This window comes from Macaca fascicularis, chromosome 1 (genome assembly GCF_037993035.2).
Source record: "Macaca fascicularis isolate 582-1 chromosome 1, T2T-MFA8v1.1".
Classification (NCBI taxonomy): domain Eukaryota; kingdom Metazoa; phylum Chordata; class Mammalia; order Primates; family Cercopithecidae; genus Macaca; species Macaca fascicularis.
The window spans coordinates 1,224,915-1,251,113 of NC_088375.1; the positions used below are offsets into that span (position 1 = coordinate 1,224,915).

At 44.0% G+C, this 26,199-nt stretch overlaps 1 protein-coding gene across 7 annotated transcripts; it reads right to left on the reverse strand.

The window, feature by feature from the left end:
- Nucleotides 1–986: 986 nt before the first annotated feature.
- TRIM58 (tripartite motif containing 58) lies at nucleotides 987–22,831 on the reverse strand. Of its 7 annotated transcripts, none has more exons than XM_074014532.1 (6): nucleotides 22,658–22,831; nucleotides 19,341–19,436; nucleotides 15,055–15,285; nucleotides 12,105–12,127; nucleotides 11,910–12,010; nucleotides 987–3,101 (listed from the first exon to the last, which is right to left on the reverse strand). In XM_074014532.1, exons 2-6 carry the CDS (start codon nucleotides 19,422–19,424, stop codon nucleotides 2,512–2,514), a joined length of 1,029 nt encoding a protein of 342 aa, XP_073870633.1. In that variant the 5' UTR covers nucleotides 19,425–19,436; nucleotides 22,658–22,831; the 3' UTR covers nucleotides 987–2,511. The 7 variants fall into 7 exon arrangements, with proteins under 7 accessions (XP_073870633.1, XP_045246505.1, XP_005539613.2 ...); XM_045390570.3 differs by having other exon boundaries at nucleotides 11,910–12,007; nucleotides 22,351–22,831; XM_005539556.5 differs by having other exon boundaries at nucleotides 22,351–22,831.
- Between the last annotated feature and the right edge of the window lie 3,368 nt (nucleotides 22,832–26,199).

Consider the following 26,199-nt stretch of genomic DNA (forward strand, 5'->3'; position numbering starts at 1 on the left):
CAGGAAACGGGTATGGATGTAGAGGATTTTGCTGGTAATGAAACAAAGTTCCAGAGGAAATAGTGGAAACCTTTCAGGAGTTGGAAAGGGAAAGAGGTCATTACAGGAGACACACAAAACTGTGAACCTAAGAATGCAAGAGATGAAGACTCACATAGGTCTACTGACTGACATAAACCATAATAAAATGCACAGTGAGACAGCATTCAGCAGAGACAGTGAGACCAGAGTACTGGGCTACACGGTGGGAAATGGATACTCCTGGGCCTCTCGTTCCACTCTATGGAGAGAGTAGAAAACACATGGACGTGTTCTCCCTCCCACCCAGGATTTCCCCGTCTCAGTGAATGGGTGGTGCCCCATGGAAGGGGTATCTCAGGCCACCCTCCTGATCCCTGGGGGAAGGGATGCTGTGGCTGAGCTGAAGGCCACCTTCCCTACACAGACCCTGCACGAGGGAGGGCTAGGGCACACCGGCCCGCGGAACACCAAGAGGAGGGACATGAGGATGCGTTATTCCCTCTGTTTGCAAATCTAACACAGAGAGTAGAAGTGTTCGCTCATGATCAATTTAAAAAATCTAGGAAGAAGGCTACGTTAATAATATGATCGGAAGGTAAGTTAAAGATGTCAGTCGAAAAAATCTCCCTGGAAGAGAAAAACATCTTGAACTTCAAATTGAGGAGGAAAATTAAACCTTCTGCAGATTATTGTCAGATAATGTGAAATAATTTGCCATTAATTAATATTTGGTTACCATTTAAACATTTTAGCATTTGTATAACTATTATTTTTATTATTATTATTATTATTATTATTATTACTATTATTATTTTTGAGACGGAGTCTCGCTCTTCGCCCAGACTGGAGTGCAGTGGCGCCATCTCAGCTCACTGCAAACTCCGCCTCCCGGGTTCACACCATTCTCCTGCCTCAGCCTCCCGAGTAGCTGGGACTACAGGCGCCACCACCACGCCCGGCTAATCTTTTGTATTTTTTTAGTAGAGACGGGGTTTCACCGTGGTCTCGATCTCCTGACCTCGTGATCCGCCTGCCTCGGCCTCCCAAAGTGCTGGGATTACAGGCATGAGCCACCGCGCCCAGCCATAACAATTATTAGAAGACAGTGATACAAAGAAGGCAGCAAGGTTAGCCTTAAATGACTTTTAAAACTTCTGTTGGAAAGGTATAGAATATACTTTAAAAATAAGTTAAATATTATCATCATTTCATCATTATTATAATGTATTTAAATGGAAAAGCTGAATTCAAACCAGCAATATCAAATATGACCTTAAATATTTACCATACCACTGCGAGGCCAGTACAATTGTTCCACATATGGGAACCATAACAAGCAGCTAAAAGAGAGAGAGAGAAGTGTTGTTTGAGGTCTTTTTTTTTTTTTTTTTTTTTTTTGAGACGGAGTCTCGCACTGGGCTGGAGTACAGTGGTACGATCTCGGCTCACTGCAACCTCTGCCTCCAGGGTTCAAGCAATTCTCCTGTCTCAGCCTCCCAAATAGCTGGGATTACAGGCTCCTGCCACCACACCCAGCTAATTTTTGTTTTTTTTTTTTTTTTTAAGTAGAGACAGAGTTTTACCTATTGGCCAGGCTGGTCTCGAACTCCTGAGCTTGTGATCCACCCACCTCAGCCTCCCAAAGTGCTGGGATTACAGGCATGAGTCACTGCGCCCAGCCTTAAGGTCTTAAAACTAATAAATATCTACGTTAAAGAACGAGTTGAATGAAAATTCTGATAAATTCCTAAAGGGTATCCAAAGAAAAGGAAAAAGTCTAGCAGTCAGTGATATTAGATTCAGAGGAATGAGCTTTGTAATTCTTAAAAATCAGTCCCAGAATAAAAAGGACTTTAAAAGTAACTGAGTAAAGTCATAGGAAATGTGACTGTATAAAGGAATGGCTCTAAATGTATTAATCTAGAAGGAAGCAACAAGTTAAACAGTAAGAGGTAAGAAACAAAAAATAAAGAACAAGAGAGAGACAGAGAGAGAGAGTGACAGGGAACGAGAGATAGAGGGGGGAAGGAGAGAATGAGAAGAAAAATCAGGAAAAGGAGGAGAAACAGAAGTATGGATGTGATACTGGAATAGTATCAGACCATTCTGAATCAGTTTAAGAATTGCCATGTCTAATTCTTATATGGAAGACTTGGAATACAAGGATGTTGAAAGGAATAACAAATTATAATGCAGGTATAGAAATCCTTATGTAATCCAAGGTCATTAATTTGAAGGAAGACTCATCAAGAAAATGTGATCTAGAAATAGAGGTTGAGATTGCTGCATTTATAAAATTATGATGCTCTATAATCTTCCCATATGCAAATATTGCGTATTCCCTCTTTTGTCCCATGGAAATATTTTGCAGCAACAAGGAATCAAGTGCTGACCTAAATGGGGGTATCTGTTAAAACTTAGTATATTGATATCCTTCACCCCACTCCAGGAACGTTTGCTAGGCTGGGACTGCATCTTGGGAACAGAATTTTAGAGATGATCATCTCTTACATCAGAAGCAGGATCTAAATGATCCCTGGATGCCCAATTTCCCGACTCTGCTACTGTCATGGGTGGCAAGATAAGAGGAGTTGCATCGCAGATGAAAAAGTAAGGCCGAAGAAGACCAGAGAAGAGTTGGTTGAATGTGTAGATATAAGATCCATTGGTGACGTCGTAGAATGAGATTTCACCGGCTTCATAGTCCAAGAATATCCCAATGCAGCGAGGACTTTCCAGTAGGAGAAGAGGCACCGATGAGGAGGCAAGGACCATGTACTCATTCCCTTTCAGCAGCCACAGGGCCCAGACCCCGTTCTCAGGAGACGGTGTGGTTTCCCCCTTTCTCGGCAGCGTGTCTTGACAGACCCCTAAACCCCACTCTGCTCTTTCTTCCACCAGAACCTCCCAGTAATGCCTCCCAGATGAGAAGCTCTGCAAACCCAGGATGCAGGGCCACGTGTCAAATCGCTCAGGGTTGTTGGGGACATCCCTCCATAGTTCTCCATCCTGCACACTGCGCAGGTCGGCGGTCAAGAGCAGACTCGGGTGCGCCGTGGCGGGATCCAGCTTTACATCCACTGCGGGAAGGAACGTGGTGGAGCAGGTGAAAGGAAAGAAAGGTAGAAACTCAGGAAACCACTGAAATGAATAGTCCCAGAGCTCCTCACTTCTCTCTCTAACAACGCCTAGAGAAAACAAATCAGTATTTCGCCTTACAGGTGAAATCTTCTTTATTACTTTATTATTCTTTATTACTTTCTGGTGTATTCCACTGTTACCTCTGCATAATCCAGAACTCTTTAACTTCCTCAATAAAAACAACTATTGATGATGACAAACCAAGTAAATAATCATTTAGTTTCCTTTCATTTACATGTAAAGCGTGTGTGTGTGTGCGTGTGTGTGTGTGTGAGAGAGAGAGAGAGAGAGAAAGAAAGAGAGAGAGAGACAGGGTCTTGCTATGTTGCCCAGGCTGGAGTGCAGAGCTATTCATGGGCATAGCCATGGTCCACTACAGCCTCAAACTCCTGGACTCGAGATCCTCCTGTGTCTGCCTCCCCAGCAGCTGGGACTACAGGTGCACACCACCATGTCTGGCTTACATCCAAAGCATTTGGGTGCACTTAGGAGGATCTTCTGCATTTAACATAAAATTTACAAACCTCTTAGGAATTCTTTTCTTAAAAATTTATAGGAGAATTTTATTAATATTAAGCCCACTACTTTCAAAGTTATATTACTGTGGTAGGCGGAATTTTAAGATGAACCTCATGACCTTCACACCCTGGTGTTAGTCTCATGAGTATGTTATACTATATGACCAGAGAGAGATTATCAAGGTGAGTCTAATCTAATCCCACAAGTCCTATAAAATCAGAAAGTTTTCTCTGGCTATTGGGTTGGTGGCAGCAGGAAAGGTCAGTAAGAGGTGGATTTGATATCTCTTTGCTGGCTTTGAAGATGGAAAGGTCACATGAGGAGAAAAACGAGTGATCTCCAGAGCTGAGAATGGCCCCCAACCAACAGCCAGCAAGACAACAGGAATCTCGGTACTGCATTTGCATGGAATTGTATTATACCAACAACCTGAATAAGCTTAGAGGGAAGGTTCTTCCCTAGACCTACAGAGCAGCCTAGCCTGGCCAGCACCCATATTTGGGCCTTGAGAAAACCCAAAGCAGAGGAGCCAGCTGATCCCACCCGGATGTCTGATCTTCAGAACTGTGAGCTACTAAATGGTATGGCTTTAGGCAGCTAAGCTTGTAGTTATTCATTATGTAACAATAAAAAATATTGATACTCTGAAGTCCCAGCGAGATTGATGAGACATTCGACCCATATACATAATAAATAAATACATCTAGATATGAAACCTCAGTGAAGGGGGGATGTAAAATATTCAGTGGATTTCCTTATTAGCATTGCTTATAAATAGTAAGTTAATTAATAATACGGTTTGGGTGTGTATCCCCTCCCAGTCTCATGTTTAAATGTGATTCCCAGTGTTGAAGGTGGGGCCTAGCGGGAAGTGCTGGATCGTGGGTACTGATCCCCCATGAATGTCTTAATGCCATCCCACTGGTGATAAGTGAGTTCTTTATCAGTTCATGCAAGAGCTGGTTGTTTAAGAAGAACCCGGCACTTGCCCACTTCACTGCTTCCCTCTTGCCATGTGATACACTGGCTCCCCCTTTGCTTTCCACATTGACTGTAGGTTTCCTGAGGCCTCACCAGAAGCAGGTGCCAGCACCATGCTTCCTGCACAGTCTACAGAACCGTGAGCCAAAACAAACCACATTTCCTTATGTTAATAAATTACCCAGCCTCACGTATTTCTTTATAGCAATGCAAAATCAGACTAACATGTTAATATAGTTTGATTTTTAATATCAGAATACTGCTTCTACTGCTACTACTATTACTACTACTGCACTACTCTTCCTATTACTGCTACTACTACTACCACTACTGCCACTACCACTATACTTACCTGCCTTTAAACACTTCTAGTGAACTTTTTTTTTTTTTTACTTGAGACAGAGCCTTGTTCTGTTGCCCAGTCTGGAGTGCAGTGGTGCAATCACAGCTCGCTGCAGCCTCCACCTCTCAGACTCAAGCCATCCCCCCATCTCAGCCTTCTGAGTAGCTGGGAAGGCGTACACCACCATGCCCAGCCAGTTTTCTGTACTTTTTGTAGAGATGGAGTTTTACTATGTTGCCCAGGCTGGTCTTGAACTCCTGGGTTCAAGCGATCCATCGGCCTCAACCTCCCAAAATGTTGGGATTACAGGTGTGAGCCACCATGCCCAGCCTTTTTTTAAAGGCTGTGAATTTTTTAAAATTTTTTAATTTAATTTAATTTTTGAGATAGAGTTTCACTCTTGTTACCCAGGCTAGAGTGCACTGGCACGATCTCGGCTCACTGCAACCTCCGCCTCCTGGGTTCAAGCAATTCTCCTGCCTCAGCCTCCCAAGTAGCTGGGATTACAGGCATGCACCACCACACCTGGATAATTTTGTATTTTTAGTAGAGATGGGGTTTCTCCATGTTGGTTAGGCTGGTCTTGAACTCCCGACCTCAGGTGATCCACCCGCCTCGGCCTCCCCAAAGTGTTAGGATTACAGGCGTGAGCCACCGTGCCTGGCCTAGTGAACTTTTACTGATACCCAACCTGAGTGGTCACATAACTGCATATTGCATTATTTTTATTAACTCATGTAACCACCCTGAGGGTCACCATTGTCATCCCTACATTACACAAGAGTAGATTCCGAGTCAAAGGGTTCATGTGGTCTTCCCAAACTCTAGAGGTAAGTAACAGAGATGGAAAGGTAGGTCTCCACGGATTGCGCATTTAACAGAAGTCACGTATTCCCATGCTGTGCCTGCTCCAGCACATTTGTCTGCTTCATTTCTAACAAAATAGATCTGTGAAATGGCTTTGATATGGTCTACATCCCATTCCTCTCCCTACCCCTTCTCTCCTAAACTCAATTCTTCATCATGATGTGACCACACCCCAACCAAACTGCTCATGTCCATCTTCCCAGGGACCTGCGTGTTGATGAATGGCTATTTGTTAGAGTTTGTCTTTTTATTTAGATGAACTTTTGCTCTTGTTACCCAGGCTGGAGTTCAATGGTGTGATCTCGGCTCACTGCAGTCTCCGCCTCCTGGGTTCAAGCAATTCTCCTTCCTCAGCCTCCTGAGTAGCTGGGATTATAGGCATGCACCAGTATGTCCGGCTAATTTTGTATTTTTAGTAGAGATGGAGTTTCTCCATGCTGACTAGGCTGGTCTCAAACTCCTGACCTCAGGTGATGTGCCCACCTCGGCCTCCCAAAGTGCAGGCCACCGCACCTGGCCCAGAGCTCCTCTTCAATGATTTTTCTGTATCTCTCAACACTACTGAGAATCCACTTGTGCTGGAAAATCTCCCTTTTCCACAGACAGCACTCATCCATGTTTCCCTTCTCTCCCTGCTCACTACTCCTTCATCCTCTTTGCTATTCTCTTCTCCTCCACCACCAATACTGGAGAAACCTATTGGACTTCTCTCTCTTTCACCTCACTCCCTATCTACCCGGGGGTTGACTGGCTCATTGCTTTGATAAAATTCCAATCATATGCTGACTGATTCCCAATGCATGTGCTTAGCTTTGAACTTTACCCTGAAAATCCCTATTGTACACTCATCTGCCCACCTGATAGAAACATGTGGATATTTAGCACTCATCGCAACATCCATGTGTCCAAAACCCAACCCCTTCTTCTGCTTCAACTGTAGCTTTCCTCATCAATAGAAGTAGCAATCACATTTTGCCAGTTTGCAAGCTCCAAAACCTTGGAATCATTCATAGCTCTTCTTTTTAATAGCACATCATATGTAATCCAATAGCAAATCTTAACAGCTCTGCCTTCAGTGTATAACAAAAATATGTCCATCTTGCGGCACCTTCCGTAATAACATCTGTTCCAACACATAATCATCTCTCATCAAATTACTGCAAAGACCCTTAACTGCTTTTCCCATGTAATCTTCTCCTCTCCGTAATTTACTTACAAGAAACCATACAAAGTGATCCTCATAAAACATTAGTCCAATCAAACTATTTTTCTAGGTGCAACTTTCAATGACGTCCTGTTTCACACAGGGATAAAGTATCCTGCTCAGAGTGGCCTGCCTATCCAGCCCTTCCGTGGTCTCTCTGACCCTCCTGTCATTTAGTCTGCCACAGTCTCCTCACACTGACATCCTCACAGCTCCTGGAACACACCTGCCATCCTCCATGTCAGGCCTCAGCACTCATTTCTGCCGTCTGAGTGTTTTCTTCCAAATCATATATGTGCTGCATTATCCCCACGGGGCGAGGTCCTTCCTGGTCACCTTATTCAAAACCAGAACTTCTCATTACCCTTTTCATACTCTTTTTTATTTTTTTTTTTTTTTTTTTTTTTTTTTTTTTTTTTGTTTTTGTTTTGTTTTGTTTTGTTTTGTGAGACGGAGTCTCGCTCTGTCGCCCAGGCTGGAGTGCAGTGGCGCGATCTCGGCTCACTGCAAGCTCCGCCTCCTGGGTTCACGCCATTCTCCTGCCTCAGCCTCCTGAGCAGCTGGGACTACAGGCGCCTGCCACCGCGCCCGCTAATTTTTTGTCTTTTTTTTAGTAGAGACGGGGTTTCACCGTGGTCTCGATCTCCTGACCTTGTGATCCGCCCGCCTCGGCCTCCCAAAGTGCTGGGATTACAGGCGTGAGCCACCGTGCCCGGCCCTCTTTTTTATTTTATTCAATATTCTGTATCAGCCTCTTACAGCCTGTGTATTTTGGCTAAGTACGTATCTGCAACACAAAGCTATGGATTGTAGCATATTTTGCTGTTGTTGTTGTTTAATGATATATTCCAATGTTTAAAAGAATGGATGAGATAGAATTAATAAAACATTTTGAATTGTTTCATTCAATAAAAATAAATATGGATATGAGGTTACTGAGTCTAAGGGTGCCATGATGATTTTAATCGAGTCGGGCATTTAGTATACATTGATCTACCCAGGAGAATGTGGGTACTATGCTGCGGAGATGGATTTTCTCATTAAGGGACTTTACACTCTTTCCCTGTAAGTAGTGAAGCCACTATTTAGACATAGTCAGTTTTCATTACTTGGGCTAAATTAGATTTTAAAATGAAATTTTAAACAATACTGAATCTATACTGTTTTAAAGAATAATATAATCAGATTGAACAGACTAATTTTTTGTGACACTGCTTATTCCTACATAAAAATAATTGACAATATTTTTGGCTTTATTGACTCACTAATTCAAGCAACTCATCAAATTCTCAGCCAATACATTAAACCAAACTTCTTGTTAATTAATAACTTTGCAATGCTTTCATATTGATAACTTTTAGGAGGTGGGGTGCTTTCAAATGTTTCATTTTGTCCTCCAAACATTTTTAGCATTTTATAAACAAGGAAATGTAAATCTACTGGAACTAACGTTACTCATATCACAGCTAATAAGAGATGAACTACAATTTTGAGCCCACTGTTCTAACCAAATGTAGATTCTATGGGTGGCTGTGATTCTGATACTGCTCATGAATACACCAATCCTCATTTTTCTGGGCATGGTACACTCTCCCACCGAAGGAGACCAGAGAATTCTACCCTAAAATATGGCACCCCGGTATGCCCATTATTTTAAATTAAAGGCCCTTGGAGATGAGCACACACTGGAAGAAGCTTTATTCTAACACTCATTTATCTGCCTAAAGTCCCTGTGTTTTAATTAATTTAGTTCATACTGCAGGAAGACAGACAAGTCTGTCAACACACCTGGACGGACTTCAGTCACAAACCACTGTCGATTTTTCAACAGACTTTGTCCCAAGCCACTGTACGTACTCCAAGTCCAATGAATCCACCAAAAAATCATTTACTATCCCTCTAAAATCATCCACGCCTCCCCATCTCCCTTTCCTCCAATAAAGAAGGGTATATAAGCATCCGCATCCCATTGAGTTACTGGGTAATTATTCTCCTGCGATTCTGCTGTGCTTTGAATGTTAAACTTTTTCTATGCCTTTGTTCCTGTTTGTCTTTGGTCAATTAATTTTCAGCAAACATTCATAGTGAAAGGGGAAAGTTTTCCCTTGCCCCCTACACTGTCTCCTTGAGAGTTTGGCTTAGCCATGAAATCTCAGGAAGGCCACATGCCCAATTCAGCATGGATGCCTTTAAGAGGAGTGCATGAGTCCCCATGCCTATGATACTGTGAAGTGTGTATTTGGTCTACAGTGCATGAGTCCCCGTGCCTATGATACTGTGAAGTGTGTATTTGGTCTACAGTGCATGAGTCACCATGCCTATGATACTGTGAAGTGTGTATTTGGTCTACAGTGCATGAGTCACCATGCCTATGATACTGTGAAGTGTGTATTTGGTCTACAGTGCATGAGTCACCGTGCCTATGATACTGTGAAGTGTGTATTTGGTCTACAGTCCCCATGCCTATGATACTGTGAAGTGTGTATTTGGTCTACGGTGCAGGATTCACCATGCCTATGATACTGTGAAGTGTGTATTTGGTCTACGGTGCAGGATTTACCATGCCTATGATACTGTGAAGTGTGTATTTGGTCTACGGTGCATGAGTCCCCATGCCTATGATACTGTGAAGTGTGTATTTGGTCTACAGTGCATGAATCCCCATGCCTATGATACTGTGAAGTGTGTATTTGGTCTACAGTGCATGAGTCACCATGCCTATGATACTGTGAAGTGTGTATTTGGTCTACAGTGCATGAGTCCCCGTGCCTATGATACTGTGAAGTGTGTATTTGGTCTACAGTGCATGAGTCCCCGTGCCTGTGATACTGTGAAGTGTGTATTTGGTCTACAGTGCATGAATCCCCATGCCTGTGATACTGTGAAGTGTGTATTTGGTCTATAGTGCATGAGTCCCCATGCCTATGATACTGTGAAGTGTGTATTTGGTCTACAGTGCCTGAGTCCCCGTGCCTATGATACTGTGAAGTGTGTATTTGGTCTACAGTGCATGAGTCCCCATGCCTATGATACTGTGAAGTGTGTATTTGGTTTATGGTGCAGGATTCACCATGCCTATGATACTGTGAAGTGTGTATTTGGTCTACAGTGCATGAATCCCCATGCCTGTGATACTGTGAAGTGTGTATTTGGTCTACAGTGCATGAGTCCCCATGCCTATGATACTGTGAAGTGTGTATTTGGTCTACGGTGCAGGATTCACCATACCTATGATACTGGGAAGTATCTATTTGGTCTACAGTCACCATGCCTATGATACTGGGAAGTATCTGTTTGGTCTACAGTCACCATGCCTATGATACTGGGAAGTATCTGTTTGGTCTACAGTCACCATGCCTATGATACTGTGAAGTATGCATTTTGTCTACATCCTGTTTACTGACATATAGTTCTAAAAATCCTTGGAATTTCCAGAAAGACAAGAGTGTCTTTTGCATGCTACTAAGATGACTTATGGTTGGTGATCCCCCAGAAAGCCTCCCATGGGTGTGGGTTGCCAGGGGAACCAACCATGTGATTAGAGGCTTGAAACTTTCAGTGCCATGCTCCCACCTACCTCTGAAGAGAGACGGGCTGAAGGGTGGGTTGATAAACCAATGGCCTATGATTTAATCAATCACGTCTACAAAGTGCTTCCATAAAAACCTAAAACAACTGAGTTCATTGGCGGGGCACGGTGGCCCACGCCTGTAATCCCAGCCCTCTGGGAGGCCAAGGCAGGCAGATCATTTGAGGTCGAGTTTGAGACCAGCCTGGCCAACATGATAAGGCCCCGTTTCTACTAAAAATATAAAAATTAGCCGGGTGTGGTGGCAGATGCCTGTAATCCCAGCTACTCAGGAGGCTGAGATAGGAGAATCGCTTGAACATGGCAGGTGGAGGTTGCAGTGAGCCAAGATGATGCCACTGCACTCCAGCCTGGGGACAGGGTAAGGCTTCATCACAAAAAAAAAAAAAGAAAAGAAAGAACTGAGTCCTGAGGACTTCCAGATCACTGAACACGTGGAGGTTCCCAAGGTAGCATGCCTAGAGAAGGTGTGGAAGCTCCGTACCCTTTCTCACAAACCTCACCCTGGGAATCTCTTCCATCTGTTTATCTCTAGCCTCTGTAATGCCCATTATAATAAATGAGTAAATATGTGTCCCTGAGTTCTGTGAGCTCTTTCAGGAAATCAAGTGAACTCAAGAAGGGGTTGTGGGAACCCCAATTTACAGTCAGTTGGTCAGAATCACAGGCCACAACCTGTGCTTGTGGCTGGCACGTGAAGTGGGGTCAGTCTTGTGGGACTAGGCCCTCAACCCGGGGGACCTGGTGCTATCTCCAGGTAGATAGTGTCAAAATCAAATTGCATGGAAGGACATCTGGCTGGAGTATGTGCTGGAGAACAGATTGGCTGTTTGCGGGGAGAAATCCCCACACATTTTGGTGACCAGAAGTGAGGTGTTGTATTGACTCTGTAAGACAACTTCTTCCCCCATCTCTTCAATCACCTGGCCCGTTTCTACGGCTCCCAGCACCGCGAGGAAGGTGGAGCTCTGTCAGCACGGGTCTCGGAGTGAGACAATGTGGCACAGAAGTCCCCACACCCAGGAACAAAGCAACGGCAACACCCTCAAAACAAGCTTCTGCTGATCCGGGCTGCTAAGACTTCAGGTTCTGCCAACAGCACACCCTCAAAACAAGCTTCTGCTGATCTGGGCCGCTAAGACTTCAGGTGCTGTTGCTCACTGCAACTGACTGGCACAGTGATAAACTGCAATACGAGGCAAACCCCAGGCAGCCTACTTCCCAGTCTCTAAGATGCAAACTACCTTGGAACTTCCTCAACAGTTCCCTCCTCCCAGGGATGCGGCACGCTGTCTTCAGTTCCATGGGGATGCTCTCCGCTTCCAGCCTTGTGATGGCCTTACTTCTGGGAAGAGCACAGAAACCACAGAGGTCAGCAGGGCTCTCCACCAGCTCCTCTGCCTCTCCCAATCCCTTCACCAACTAGAAAGCACGTATACCTGCTCAGGACTCCTCTCACACCCTGAAAAGGAAAGAAAAATACAGTGTAAGCTGGACTCTGAACTGCTTTTCCCAGTCAGACTGAGGACACCAAGAAAATTTCCTTAGAAATTACTGGAAAACATTATTAAGACAAAATTATAGGGGACAATAAATCTCTTTTTTTTTTTTTTTTTTTTGAGATGGAGTTTTGCTCTTGTTACCCAGGCTGCTGGAGTGCAATGGCGCGATCTCAGCTCACTGCAACCTCCACCTCCCTGCCTCAGCCTCCCAAGTAGCTGGGATTACAGGCTCCCGCCACCATGCCTGGCTAATTTTTTTTTTTTTTTTTTTTTTTTTGTATTTTTAGTAGGGACGGGGTTTCACCATGTTGGCCAGGTTGGTCTCGAACTCCTGACCAGAGGTGATCTGCCCACCTTGGCCTCCCAAAGTGCTGGGATTACAGGCGTGAGTCACTGCACCCAGCCAAATCGCTTTTCTTTAAAGCTATACAAATTTTAGGTTAATTCCTGCAACATCTATCAATTTAATTATCTTCTGAATTAATAATTCTGCCACTTGGATATTGTAACAGAGTAACATTCTGCAGGTAATTCGGACGGAGCAGGATAAAATAGATCCTAAGTACTCACAGAATTTATCTGAGGGGCAGGGATGGGTTCCTTAAATAAAGACACAAAATGTTTCCCTAAATGTCTTCATAGGAATTATAAATTCCTAATTCTCTGAACCAACGTACCAGAGCTATTCCTATGAGTAGGTTATCTAAGTAGATTAATAAAGGAAGCCTTTAATAACTACTAACATTACTTTCTCAAAGTAGATTATTAAATAAATATATCTGTGATACATTTATTATATTAATAATTGTATTTGGGATACATTTCCCCTCTCCCCTTCAAAACAGTCGCCAGTCAGATAAGTTTTGATGGCATAAAAGAGGGAAATAATTTGCTTTACCCTGTATGGGAATGTCAGGCCTCGGTCTTGGCCTTCGGGGGTAAAATGTAGCTTATTAGTACCAGGGAAGAAAGGAAAGTATAAAAATATACAGCCTGGGCAACACAATGAAGTCTCATCTCTACTAAAAATTTTTTAAAAATTAGCTGGGCATGGTGGTGCACACCTTTAGTCCCCGCTACTTGGGAGGCTGAGGCATAAGGATTGCCTGATCCCAGGAGACTGAGGCTGCAGTGAGCTATGATTGAGCCACTGCACTCCAGCCTGAGTGACAGAGTGAGATCCCGCCCTTATGAAACAGTAGATAGATAAGATACCTTATTTAAGAATATACCCTCCCATGCTGGGCGGGGTGGCTCATGCCTACAATCCCAGCACTTTGGGAGGCCAAGGTGGGCAGAGCAATACTGTTGTTGAAATTGTCAAGCCGGGCACAGGGGCTCACGCCTGTAATCCCAGCACTTTGGGAGGCCGAGGTGGGCGGATCACCTAAGGTTAGGAGTTCAAGACCAGCCTGGCTAACATGGCGAAACCCCATCTCTACTAAAAATGCAAAAAAAAAAAAATTAGCCAGGTGCTGTGGCACTCGCCTTTAATCCCAGCTACTCAGGAGGCTGAGGCAGGAGAATCGCTTGAGCCAAAGAGGCAGAGGTTGCAGTGAGCCAAGATCACACCACTGCATACTGCATTCCAGCCTGGGCAACAGAGTGAGACTCCGTCTCAAAAAAAAAGAAAAGAAAAGAAAAGAAACTGTCAAAGTTCTTGTGTTTTGCTGTCTGCTATTTGGAAAATTCCTTCTTACTCTTAGTTTGCTAACAAGGAAATGAGCACAGCAATAATAATAAAATATAAACTTAACATATATAAGATAAAATGAGACAAACGGTTTTACAAATTCATTTCATGGTCCTCTGCCTCGTAATCAGTACTGTTTAGTAACTGTACTTGCAAATATTATACAGAGAGTTAATATGATTATTAATATTCATGGCAATTTCAGTGTCTAGAACTGAGTCAGAAAAGGTAGAATCTGTGGGTCAGCTGTTAAATGAGAACATGAATCACTTAGTTTAGAATCCCCTGAGTGAGTCATTGGGGAGGAGATAGAAGTTGGCCCAGATAAATTTCTGTTGCCATTGGTTCTATCCAGAAAACATGGATCCATCAACAGCTCTGGCTTTCCCTGTTCACTTGGGATATGATGTCTTCACAGAGGATTAAAAACAAAGATTCCCTTTCAATGTTATTCATCTTTCTGTTCTCTAATCCCAAATAGACTGGGAGGAAGCTGCACGGGAGTCCACGTAATCCCTCCTCACCATGCCTGGAACGGGCACGCAATGTGGGCCAGGAAATCAATGTTTGCGTTACAATCCAATATAACGATTTCAACTGGACAATTTAAATCATTATTTATCCTTCTGGCCAGTGACACTAAAATGTGTTATGCAGACTTTCTGGGTTAGCCATCCCTGAAAAACAGCAATGCCATCATGGACAAACCGCAAACTGACTCTGAGGTTTTAGGAATTACTTCTCAGCCAGCAGAGTGTAGCCTGTCCTTTTCCTAGCTGTTTAAATTTTCAGAAATCATTAATTTTAATTTTAAAAATTCTTTAGTCCTTAAAACGAACTATATGCTGTTTGTCTGTTTGTTTTTTGAGACAGGGTCTTGCTATGTTGCCCAGGCTGGTCTCAATTTCCTTGGCCCAAGCAATCCTCCTATCTCAGCCTCCCTAATAACTGGGACTACAGGCAAGTGCCACCATGCCAGACTCAAACTATATGATTCTCTAGAATCTCATGATTCTGATACCAGGAATGGCGTCTGAGTAAATTCTAGGGTGTTTAAGCTGCCTTCTGAGTAAATTCGAGGGTGCCCTTTTCCTAAAGAACATAAACGCCAAAGTGTTTGTCTCTGAAAGCCACTGTACTAGTCCCTGTCACCTCAGTCTCACACCTGCCTGCTTTTCTGGCACCCGGTCTCACCTCCAGCAGACCCAGGGCCTGGCGCTGGCACCTCTCCTGCAGCTCATCTGCCAGCTCCTTCAGGGCCTTGCTCTGCTGGACCAGCCGGCTCTTGCTCTCCCGCAGTCTCTGCAGCGTCGCTCGCTCCTCCGCCTCCAGCCGCCTTAGCTGCAGTTGCTCCTCCTGGGCCAGAAAGCCACGATGCTTCTCAAACTCCAACCTGAAGCGCTGCCTCTGCATTTCCACTTTCTCCTGAGGTGACACAGTGGATCACATCATCAGCGCTCGGCCTCCTGCAGCCAAGTACAGGACAGTGCTGGAGAAGGCAATGTCCAGACTTCCCTGGGATCCGTAACTCTGTGGACTGACTGGCTGCATTCTAACAACATGCACAGACTGCAGTCCATTCGTATAAGAAGTAGCCCAGGAGAGTTTTCAAATTAAGTTTAAAAAACACTGTTGGACTGGAGTTCCCATTTTGCCACAGGCTTGGGGGCAAGGCACTTTTATATTGAAGTTTCAGTACCATATACAAAATGTGAGGTTCTGGGGAGGTTGAGGCAAGAGGATTGCTTGAGGTCAGGAGTTCAAGACCAGCCCGGGTAACAAAGCAAAACGTGACCCCATCTCTAAAAACATTAAATGAACTGACCGGGCATGGTGGTAAGCCCTGTAGTCCCAGCTACCCACAAGGCTGAGGTGGGAGGATTACTTGAGTCTAAGAGCTCGAGGCTGCAGTAAGCTGTGATTGCACCACTGCACTTCAGCAAGACTCCATCTCTTAAAAAATGTGGGGAAAAAGAAGAGTATGTGGATTACGGCTGAATATCTATTAAACTACAAGAACAGTGATCGGCATAGAGCAGTCACACAACAGGTTACTATTTACTAGTCGATTAGTCACTAGAACCACTAGAAACAACCGAATTATGAAGAAATGTTAGAGACCTAGAATTGTTTGAATAAGAACAGGCTGAGAGATGAGAAAATATGCACGCTGTTTCACAATACGGTAATAGTGAACACAACCAACAACCATAGGTCTAACGTTCTCTACAAAGCCAAGAAACAACTAAGTAATGCTCAGGCCACTGAGTTCAGAGTTCACGTCAGGGAATTAACCCCGATTTCTACCCGAATCTTGCGTCTCCAGTTTCTGAATAGACCGAAGGAACATACTTCATCCCAGGCTTAGTTTCTAGATTTTCTTCTCTCGAGATAAGTATATTGGAAACTAACTTTAAGCTGAGTAGGAGAGGCAAATCACTCCCTCAAAGTACCTGTACCTCCCATTCTCTGTCCTGTTTTATCGATTTGTTTTCTTTTTTGTAGATATTCATGAGGTACAAATGGAGTTTTGTTACACTGTTACACTGCTTTGTAGGTGAAGTCATTTGCCTGGTTTTTTTTAATCTTTTTTTTGAGACAGAGTCTTGCTCTGTCACCCAGGCTGGAGTGCAGTGGCACAATCTTAGCTCACTACAATCTCCTCCTCCTGGGTTCAAGTGATTCTCCTGTCTCAGCCTCCCAAGTAACTGGGATTACAGGCACACACCACCATGCCCAGCTAATTTTTGTATTTTCAGTAGAGACAGGGTTTCACCATGTTGGTCAGGCTGGTCTCAAACTCCTGACCTCATGATTGGCCCACCTTGGCCTCCCAAAGTGCTGGGATTACAGGCGTGAGCCACTGTGCCCAGCCTATCTGCCTGTTTTTAAACGTGGTAACTTCTTGTTTTGACTAAAAGGCATAAGCTATCACCTTTTTAAACTAAATATCCCCTAAGACTTAACTCCTTCCTTCCATTTTCCAACTCTACCTCCTTCTACCATTTTCTAAATCACCAGATTCAGAAAACTTCATCTTCTTTCTGAAATCAGGCAAGTCTGAATTCCATACACTGATTCCTGAAAGGTGTAACTCATGTAAATATGAGAAGCTCTCTTCATATCAGAGGCTGTGCTGTCATGGGGTGGGGCAAATAACCCAGCCACTAGAAAAGAGTTGAGTCATACCTGGGGCATGAAGGGGGGTGTGGTGGGAAGCGATTTGCCTGCAATTCATCTTCCTTTCACACCACCCTCTTGAGCACAACTATATCTGCAGATAGAGAAACAGGAAGGGTTGTTTTGTAGTATTTAGAATACCTTGTGACCAAAAATGTGCTTGCTGCATTTGGCTCACATGGATACATTCTTGATGGTAAAGATCATGCAAGTTTACTTGGCTTAGAACAGGGATCTCAGTATCATCCCTACTTAAGAATAATCAGTAGAGGGTTTAAAACATGCAGGAACTCAGCTCTCCAATATGGGCATTCTGATTTTATAGATCTACGGTCAGGCCAGGATTGAAAACAATAGACTTGTATTTCAGCCTGAAAAGAACAAAAATTATCCATCAATATTACAATATTAAATAATGTACATCCTATCACTATGTATATTATAGGCAAATAACTAACATTATTTAATCTTGTAAAGCTTTGTTCTTGCTCTTTTTATCTCGATTGCCACTACCCAATCCAAACTATGCTTTACTAGCTTGCTCTTCCTGCAAAACCCACGGCTATATCCCTATCATCTAGAGTTGCATCTTATACTGTCACTACTAGTTTAAAAATATTCATTAATAATATTGATGAACAAGTTTGTCAGTATCAACGTTAATAAGTTTAAATATTTCTTCACACATCTGAGTAACGTTAGGAACTAAAGTTATTAACATCAATATTATTTAATATTGATAACTTTTATCCTTTCCTATCACTATCTAAATTATTTACCTATAATGTACATTTTTCTTTTCTTTTTTCCTTCTTTTTTTTGAGACAGAGTTTCACTCTTGTTGCCCAGGCTGGAGTGCAATGTGCGCGATCTCAGCTCACTGCAACCTCTGCCTCCTGGGTTCAAGCAATTCTCCTGCCTCAGCCTCCTGAGTAGCTGGGATTATAGGCATGCGCCACCACGCCCGGCTCTTTTTTTTTTTTTTTTTTTTTTTTGTATTTTTAGTAGAGATGGGGTTTCTCCATGTTGGTCAGGCTGGTCTTGAACTCCCGACCTCAGATGATCCTCCTGCCTCGGCCTCGCAGTGTACTGGGATTACAGTTGTGAGCCACCATGCCTGGCCTTAATGTACATGTTTCTTCTGGGATAAGTGTTATCTTTTCCTATCCCTATGTGTATATATATAGTAATCTAGTAATGTAGTAAATATAGAAAAATGTAGTTTAAAAAGTCTTTATGTAATATCTGTGTAAAGATAGAGTATAAGACTAAATTTTCAAAGAAAACAAGAAGGAAATAATTATAAATATATAGAGTCATCAGAAAAGAAGGGTTATTTGGAAAAGGAGAAAGAATAGGAATATTCTGTAGAGTATAACCTACTATATATCATATTACATAATATATTACATGAATATATAGAACTATACACACAGTTTCTATATATAGTTTCTCAATCTTGACACTATTGACATCTTGAACAGATCATTTTTTCTCATAGGATATGGGTACTGTCCTGTGGACTACAGGGTGTGAAGCTGCACTCCTGTCTCTACTAGATGACAGGTGCACTGTACCCACCCTTCCTCAGTTGTGACAACCAAAAATATCATCTCCAGAAATTGCAAAATGTATCTAGGGGGGTGTGGGTATCGCCTCAGGTTGAGAATCACTGTGTGTGTGTGTGTGAGTGAATCACTGTGTGTGTGTACAAATCACTGTGTGTGTGTGTGTGAATCACTGTGTGTGTGTACGAATCACTGTGTGTGTGTGCGTATACACATGTTCACATGCATGTGCATGAATGAAACATAGAATAAAAAGAGCTAGTGAGGTATTAAAAAATGGAATATGTGTATGTACAGATGATCAAAAAAGGCTGAACGTTCGGATTATTTCCCTGTATATAAGATGATCACTTTGGGCTGTACTTCTTCTGTTACAAAGTTGTGAAATATTCATTATTTCATTCACCTAACAAATATTTTCAAACTAGTAGTGACAGTATAAGATGCTATTCTAGGCGACAGGGATACAGCAGTGGGTTTTACAGTAAGATCAAGCTAGCAAAGCTATTTAATTGTAATTTGGATTGGGTGACAGCAACAGAGACAAAAAGAACAAAAATGAACCATATCATTTGAGGGTACAGGGATGACCCAGGATGGCTCTGAGGTGTTCTTGGGCATATATGGAGATGGAAAAAAAGTGCTGGAGAATGGAAGATGTTGGAAGAATTACTGACCCGAATCTGGATCCTTCAAACAGGCAAGCCTCCTAAAGCCCCAACACGGTCTTACCTTCCAAATGACAGTCTTTTTCCCCACACTGGCCTCCTGAGTCAAGGCATCCTCCAGCTCTTTCCTCACAAGTTCCAGAGCCATCTGGAGCTTTACCTGTTTGGGAAGATATTTCAAAGCTGTTACAGATGCTCTCACTCAGTACCTAACATCACGCAGATGTGTGAGGAAATACAAAGATCAATTTAAACCATCTCTTGAAAGCACATAAAAAATGTTCAATATCATTAAAAACTAAACATAAATGTATTTAAGTTTTAGTGTCAGGGTCTCGCTGTGTCACTCAGGTTGTTGTTCAGTGATGCGATCATGGCTCACTGCAGCCTCAAACTCCTGGGCTCAAATGGTCCTCCTACCTCAGCTCCCAAGCAGCTAGTACTCAAGGCACACTCAGCTAATTTTGTTTTCTGTAGAGATGGGGTCTTACTATATTGCCCAGGCTGGTGTCAAACTGCTGGCCTCCAGAGAGTCTCCCATCTTGGCCTTCCAAAGTTCTGGGATTACAGGCGTGAGCCATCATGCCTAGCTCCTTAAATGTATTTCAATACCAGATACAATCAAATAGTTATTTAAAAGTATGCTCACTGCATTGTTATATACAATAGTATAACCTAACTAAAACATTAAAGATAGGGGAGAAAAAAATTATATTAACTGGATAGAATTAAAATAGGATGTTACAGAATGTTTAACGACAAGAAATACAATGATAATGTCCAATAAATAAATATATTTTACAAAACAGCATTAATTTTGAAAAAAATGTGCTGGTAATAAATATATTAAAACTGGGCTGATGTAAATGAGAATATTAGACGAAATGTCATCTATTGGTATTTGGATGAAGAGTGATGCTATTATATCTCTCTATATTTCAACTTCTTGAAGTTATTGATTACTTTATGATAAAGCATGGGTTTATTAATGTAGTATTAGTAGTATTATTAGGTCAGAAGGAACTTGGGAGGTTATCATATTTTATATGAAAAAATACAATATGTTGTAAACTTACAATGAGTAAAAATATGAGAACTAAATCTTCCTTCAATGATAGGGCCCTCACTAAAAGTAAATATGTGTATTTTATTTACAGAAAATACCCACAAAGATACATACATAAACAGGATTTTAATTAAAAAATTCTATTCTCAAAGTTACTTAATAAATCCTACATACACATCAATTGTTTTTAAAAGGAGAATATTATAATTGTTATACATAAAATAACAGTAGAATTCATGATACCATTTGACCCAGTGGGGAAAGTGGCATTTGTTTTGGTGTTTACAAAGAATGAACACTTTGACACTTGTAGATAGAGAAAGCACTTTGACACTTGTAGATAGAGAAGAGCTCCCTCAGGCCAAAGAAACTATCAGCAAAAGCAAGGAGATGTGGCACAGTTAGGAAAACAGTGATTCGGCTAAATTTGCTGGGTTTCCTGGCTAGTTAAGACAAGAGCTATGGAAACACAACTTAGGGCCCTAGAAAGCTATCACTGACAGGCTCAGGAGTTTAGATAATATTTATTTGGTATTTAACTGAAGAACTACTGGAAATACAGAGAATACCTTTAGAAATATTACCCTAGAGGCTGGGCTGCCTGTAACACCAGCACTTTGGGAGGTCAAGGAGGGTAGATCACAAGGTCAGTAGTTCAAAACCAGGCTAGCCAACACGGTGAAACCCCATCTCTACTAAAAATACAAAAATTAGCCGGGCGTGGTGCCGTGTACCTGTCTGTAATCAGGAGGTTGAGGCAGGAGAACTGTTTGAACCAGGACCCGGGAGGCAGAGGTTGCAATGAGCGGAGATTGCACCACTGCACTCCAGCCTGAGCTACAGAGCTAGACCCCGTCTCAAAAAAAAAAGAAAGAAAAGGAAAAAAGAAAAAAAGAAATATTACACTACCAATCCTCTGTATGGTATTTTCTGGACTTTTTTTTTTTTAAAAAAAAGGCAAGAACATAGCAGAAAAGTTTAACTAGAAATTACCTAGTACCTACATCTCGCCAATGACAATGAAAATCAAGAAGACATACCAAGAGAGATATTGGTAGGTCCAGAGGGAAGGGGAAAATATCCTAAACCTTAATTTAAAAAAAATAAATAAATAAAAATTTTAAGAAAGCTAGTATTTGCAATGCACTACAGCACGACTGATAGTCCTTTGGTTAAATATGTCAGTAGATTAAAGACGACTTAGACCTCCTCTGTGCTGGCAGTTGTTCTACATGCTGGGATTAAAGTGTGTTCAGAAAACACCCAAGAACTTTTGAAGGGCACCAGTAGGAAGAATTCTACACGAAATTTCACAGATGCCACTTTGGGGGCCAAATACTTCCATTTTGTTTTTCTTCTTTCTCTTTTAAGCTTCCCGGGCTACACTCCAAATGAAGCACCCCTTCATTGAGGATGTTCAAATCCTAAGTCCCCAAATCCCTGCTGATGGAGAGCCACCCGCGGGCCACCCTCTCCTACTTCAGGAGGCACGGGCGCCTGAGCTTTGGAGGGATCGGAACCCGTGCCCAGCTGGACACTCTTCCTAACAACGCCCAAACCTGTGGGTTGCTTTGGTGACAACACTCATTTAACGTAAACACTGTGCAAAAGCAAAGCATTGCACAAATGAGAACTACTACGGCAAGTTTACGATATAGATGTACAGTAGTTACCAAGAATGAACTGGACCACAGCCCTCCCGACCAGAGCCCAGCTGAGGGACCAGACTATCCGCACCAGGAAAATCCAGCCCAGCGCGAGTTCGAGGACAGGAGAGTGCTTGAGGGAGGAGCGGACGGTGTAAAATAATGGTTGTGTGTCGCAAAGGGGGTTACCCCAGCCAAGGCAAGGAGACCCACACTGAGTGAGCCGCGTGGGCGGCGGGGACGGCGCGGGGAGCGGCCGTGGGAGCCGCTCAGGAGACGGGTGGCCTTGGCGGCTCCGCTCCGGACGGTCGCCCGCTTCCCGGTCCCGCAGCGCCCGCAGCCCCCGCCGGGGGGCGCCTCACCTGGTAGCGGCCGGCGGCCTCCTGCAGCGGCGCCGTGCGGTGCGTCCTGTGGTCCGGGCCGGCGTCGCACACCCAGCACAGCGCCGCCTGGTCCTCCTCGCAGAAGCGGCTCAGCTCCTCGCCGTGCCGCGCGCACCGCCGCGCCCCGGGCCCCGCGCCCAGCCCCAGCCGCCGCACGCTGTCCACCAGGCCCGCCAGCTGCCGGTTGGGGCGGAAGCCCGCGGGCCGGAAGGGGCCCCGGCACTGCGGACAGGCGTAGACACCGCCCTGCGCGACGTCCGACTTCTCGCAGAACTCGGAGATGCACCTGAGGCAGAAGCTGTGGCCGCAGTCCACGCTGACCGGCTCCTGCAGGAAATCCAGGCACACGGGGCACCGCGCCTCCTCGCGCAGCCGCTCCCCGGGCGGCCCCGAGGCCATGGCCCGCCTCCCCGGGTGGCTGCGCTCCCGGCCGCCCGCACCGTCTCCCCTCGCGGTCTGCACGGGGGAGGAGCCCACGCCGCGGGAAAGCAGGCGCCGGTGGGTGGTGTCCGCTGGCCTCAGTTCAAGAGCTCAGACGAGCCACACCCGGTGAAAAGCCACCACTCAGGCGCTCCCAACGTCGGGGGTAAAATTAACGTTATGGTTCCACCCACCCCCGCCACACACACACCCAGGAAACTGGGCATTTCTAACTGGAATCCCTCGTCATCTCCTATTTTCACTGTCAGTAGATTTGGAGAATTGCTACATTCCCTCCTTCCTTCCATCTTTTTTTGGTTTGTTTTTGTTTTTGTTGTTGTTTTTTGAGAGGGAGTCTCGCTCTGTCGCCCAGGCTGGAGTGCAATGGCAAGATCTCGGCTCACTACAGCCTCTGCCTCCCGGGTTCAAGCGATTCTCCAGCCTCAGCCTCCCGAGTACCCGGGATTACAGGCACCCGCCACCATGTCCGGCTAATTTTTGTATTTTTTAGTAGAGACGGGGAGTTCACCATTTTGGTCAGGCTAGTCTTGAACTCGTGACCTCAGGTGATTGCCCGCCTCGGCCTCCCAGAGTGCTGGAATTACAGGTGTGAGCCACCGCGCCCGGCCTCCATCATTATTATGTAGATTTTGTGCAGATTTCTGAGGTACCACTGCAGTTTTGTTACATGGATACACTGCATAAAGTCTAGGCATTAGCGCAGGCGTCGCTGTTATCGTGTACATTGTTCTCATTCGGTGATCTCTCATCCCTCGCCTGCCTTCCACCCTCTGAGCCCCTTCATTGTATACTGAGCTATCCATGGTCCTCTCATACCATAATCGTTTCTTAAAAACCTTTCCCTCTTTATATGGCATAATCACTTTTTAAGTGTTTTTTTCCAAACTTCATTTTTTTCTCTTGCACTAATTACCGCTAGATAAAGAAATGAGACACCACCTGACACGGGAAGATGCCTGCATAGGTGTGTATAACTATAGGTTTACAGCCCAGCCAAAAATAATTCTAAATATTTAAATAAATATCTGGCCTGGTTCAATGAGGGTCCTGTAAGGAATACACAAGTGTTGTAGGATTGTTGCAAAGCCAATCTTGGAGACGACAAAGCTATAGAGATGCTCATCAGAAGGAGTAATTCAAGCTTAGCCTCTCAGTGCTGTACCTGTCAGATGGGGGAGGCTGAGACAGGAGCAAAATGATTTGACAGAGTATGTTACTTCATCCAATGGGAGACTGAATCAGGATAAAGTACATTAAAGTCTCCAACGTCGTCCAGAAAGTAGACAAGTCTGGGGCAGTGTCTGCATCTGTGCAAAATAACTTTAGTGTGGTTGAGTTTGAAGTGATGGTGGGGTGTGCCTCTGGCAAATCAAACCGTCCCTCAGCACACATTGTGTCTGTTTGTAGCCAGGAGTCTCATACATTGCACCGGTTATTGAAAACACACATGTTAAGGAAAAGAGGTAGGACCTCGTTTCTCAAGGAGCCTTAAGATCAACTAGAAGAGGTGGATATGAAATCATGCAAACGTAATTACAAACCAATAACTGCAAGGAAGGTCGCTCACCAGTCCTGCAGGAATATAACAGAGGACTCTGAATGAGACTGCAGGGTGGGCGGCAGACACCTGAGGTCTCTGAGTTAACCTCTGATAGGTGAACACAAGCTGGCCAGCAGGAAGGGGGGCTCTGCGAGGCTGTGCCCCCCGAAGCCATGAAGAGTACAAGGTAAACAGCAGGTGGGAGCAAGACATACCCAGATGACACTGAGAAGCCAGGCAGGCTGGCAAGCTGGGCCAGAATATGGTGGCAGCAGATAAGGCTGCAGCAAGAGGCGGGGCCAGATGACTCAGGTCCTTGGGGATCCTGTGGAGTTTGTGGGTCTTTATTAGAAGGACAATGTCTTGGGCTGGATCTCTGGTGACAGCCAGAGCAAAGGATTTTGAGGCCTCCTGCCTAAAGGTTAAGTGCATAATTAAAGTGAGTAGATTCTTGGAGAACACACATGGGTTTGTATTAGCAAAAGATGTGACATTAGAGAAAAAAGCTAAAGAGCGTAAAGAAGACTTAGCAAAGAAAAACAGACTCTGGCTCCAAATTAAGGGCTGCGGCACTTGCTAAGAAGCTTGAGGCTAGCTGTGCCACGTTTCTTCCCTGCATTTCTTCTAACGTGCAGTGAAGAAGTGTCATTCTTACAAGGCCTTTCAGAGTATTAAATGAGCTAACACACAGTAGATGCTTAATATAGGTCCCGGCATGTTGCAAATACACACATACACATGTATATATATTGAGACAGGGTCTTGCTCTGCTGCCCAGGCTATAGTGTAGTGCCACAACCTGACTCACTGCAGCCTCTACCTTTCAGGCTCAAGTGATCCTCTCACCTCAGCCTCCCAAGTACCTGGGACTACAGGTGCCCGCCACCACGCCTAGCTAATTTTTGTATTTTTTGTAGAGACAGGGTTTTGCCATGTTGCCCAGGCTGGTCTCAAACTCCTGGGTTCAAACAATCTGCCCACCTTGGCTTCCCAAAGTGCTGGGATTACAAGTGTTAGCCACCTCGCCCGGCCATGTAGCAAATATATTTAATTGAAGAAAAGGAAATGAAATAGCAAAGTGAATGGAAGGATGGTGAGTCAAAAGGTAAGCTACATTAGGAAGAGAGATTTTTTTCTATTTTGTTCACTGCTCTATGTATCCCTAGGACCTTGAAGAGTAACTGGCACAAGTGGACACTCCACAAATGCTAATTGAATAAACAAGTTAATAAGTGAATGAACAGAATTAGCACAGTTTATCCTAGGAGCTAATGAAAGAGGGAAGTTCAAAGATGATTATATTATGTCAAATGTGAAATCCATGTTTTTCTGCATTTTACATACATGATCTTGCTCTGGCTCTCCATAACTCTGGCAGATGTTGGAGCATTTTTCTGTTTTGCAGGCATAACGGGACACAGTAAAACAATACATTTGCTCGAATGTGTGGGCCAATTGATAACCAAGCTCACTTAAATTCAGATTTCCTAGTGCCTATGATCCTAAGGGAAGGCCTCTGGCTTCTGATGTTGGGGTCACTGTGGTTTTCAGGAGGGTGTGACGCAGTGGGCGAGCTTACTTCTTCCCCTGCTGGTTCTAGAGTTGCTGAGATTAAACTGCTTTGTCTCTGACACTGGTTGACTAGGAATGACATCGGTACCATTGTTCTTAGAAACACACATTTCCCTTATAGCACATCCATGCAGGTAAGTCGTGGATTGGATTATATCTAGGTGTCACTGTATTTACAAATGCTACATGGAGTGCCTCGCCAGGCAGTTTCTGGTTTAATGGGAATAATCTAACTTAAATTTGTATTTTCTCATGAGCTTTCTTTTGGGGTAAAG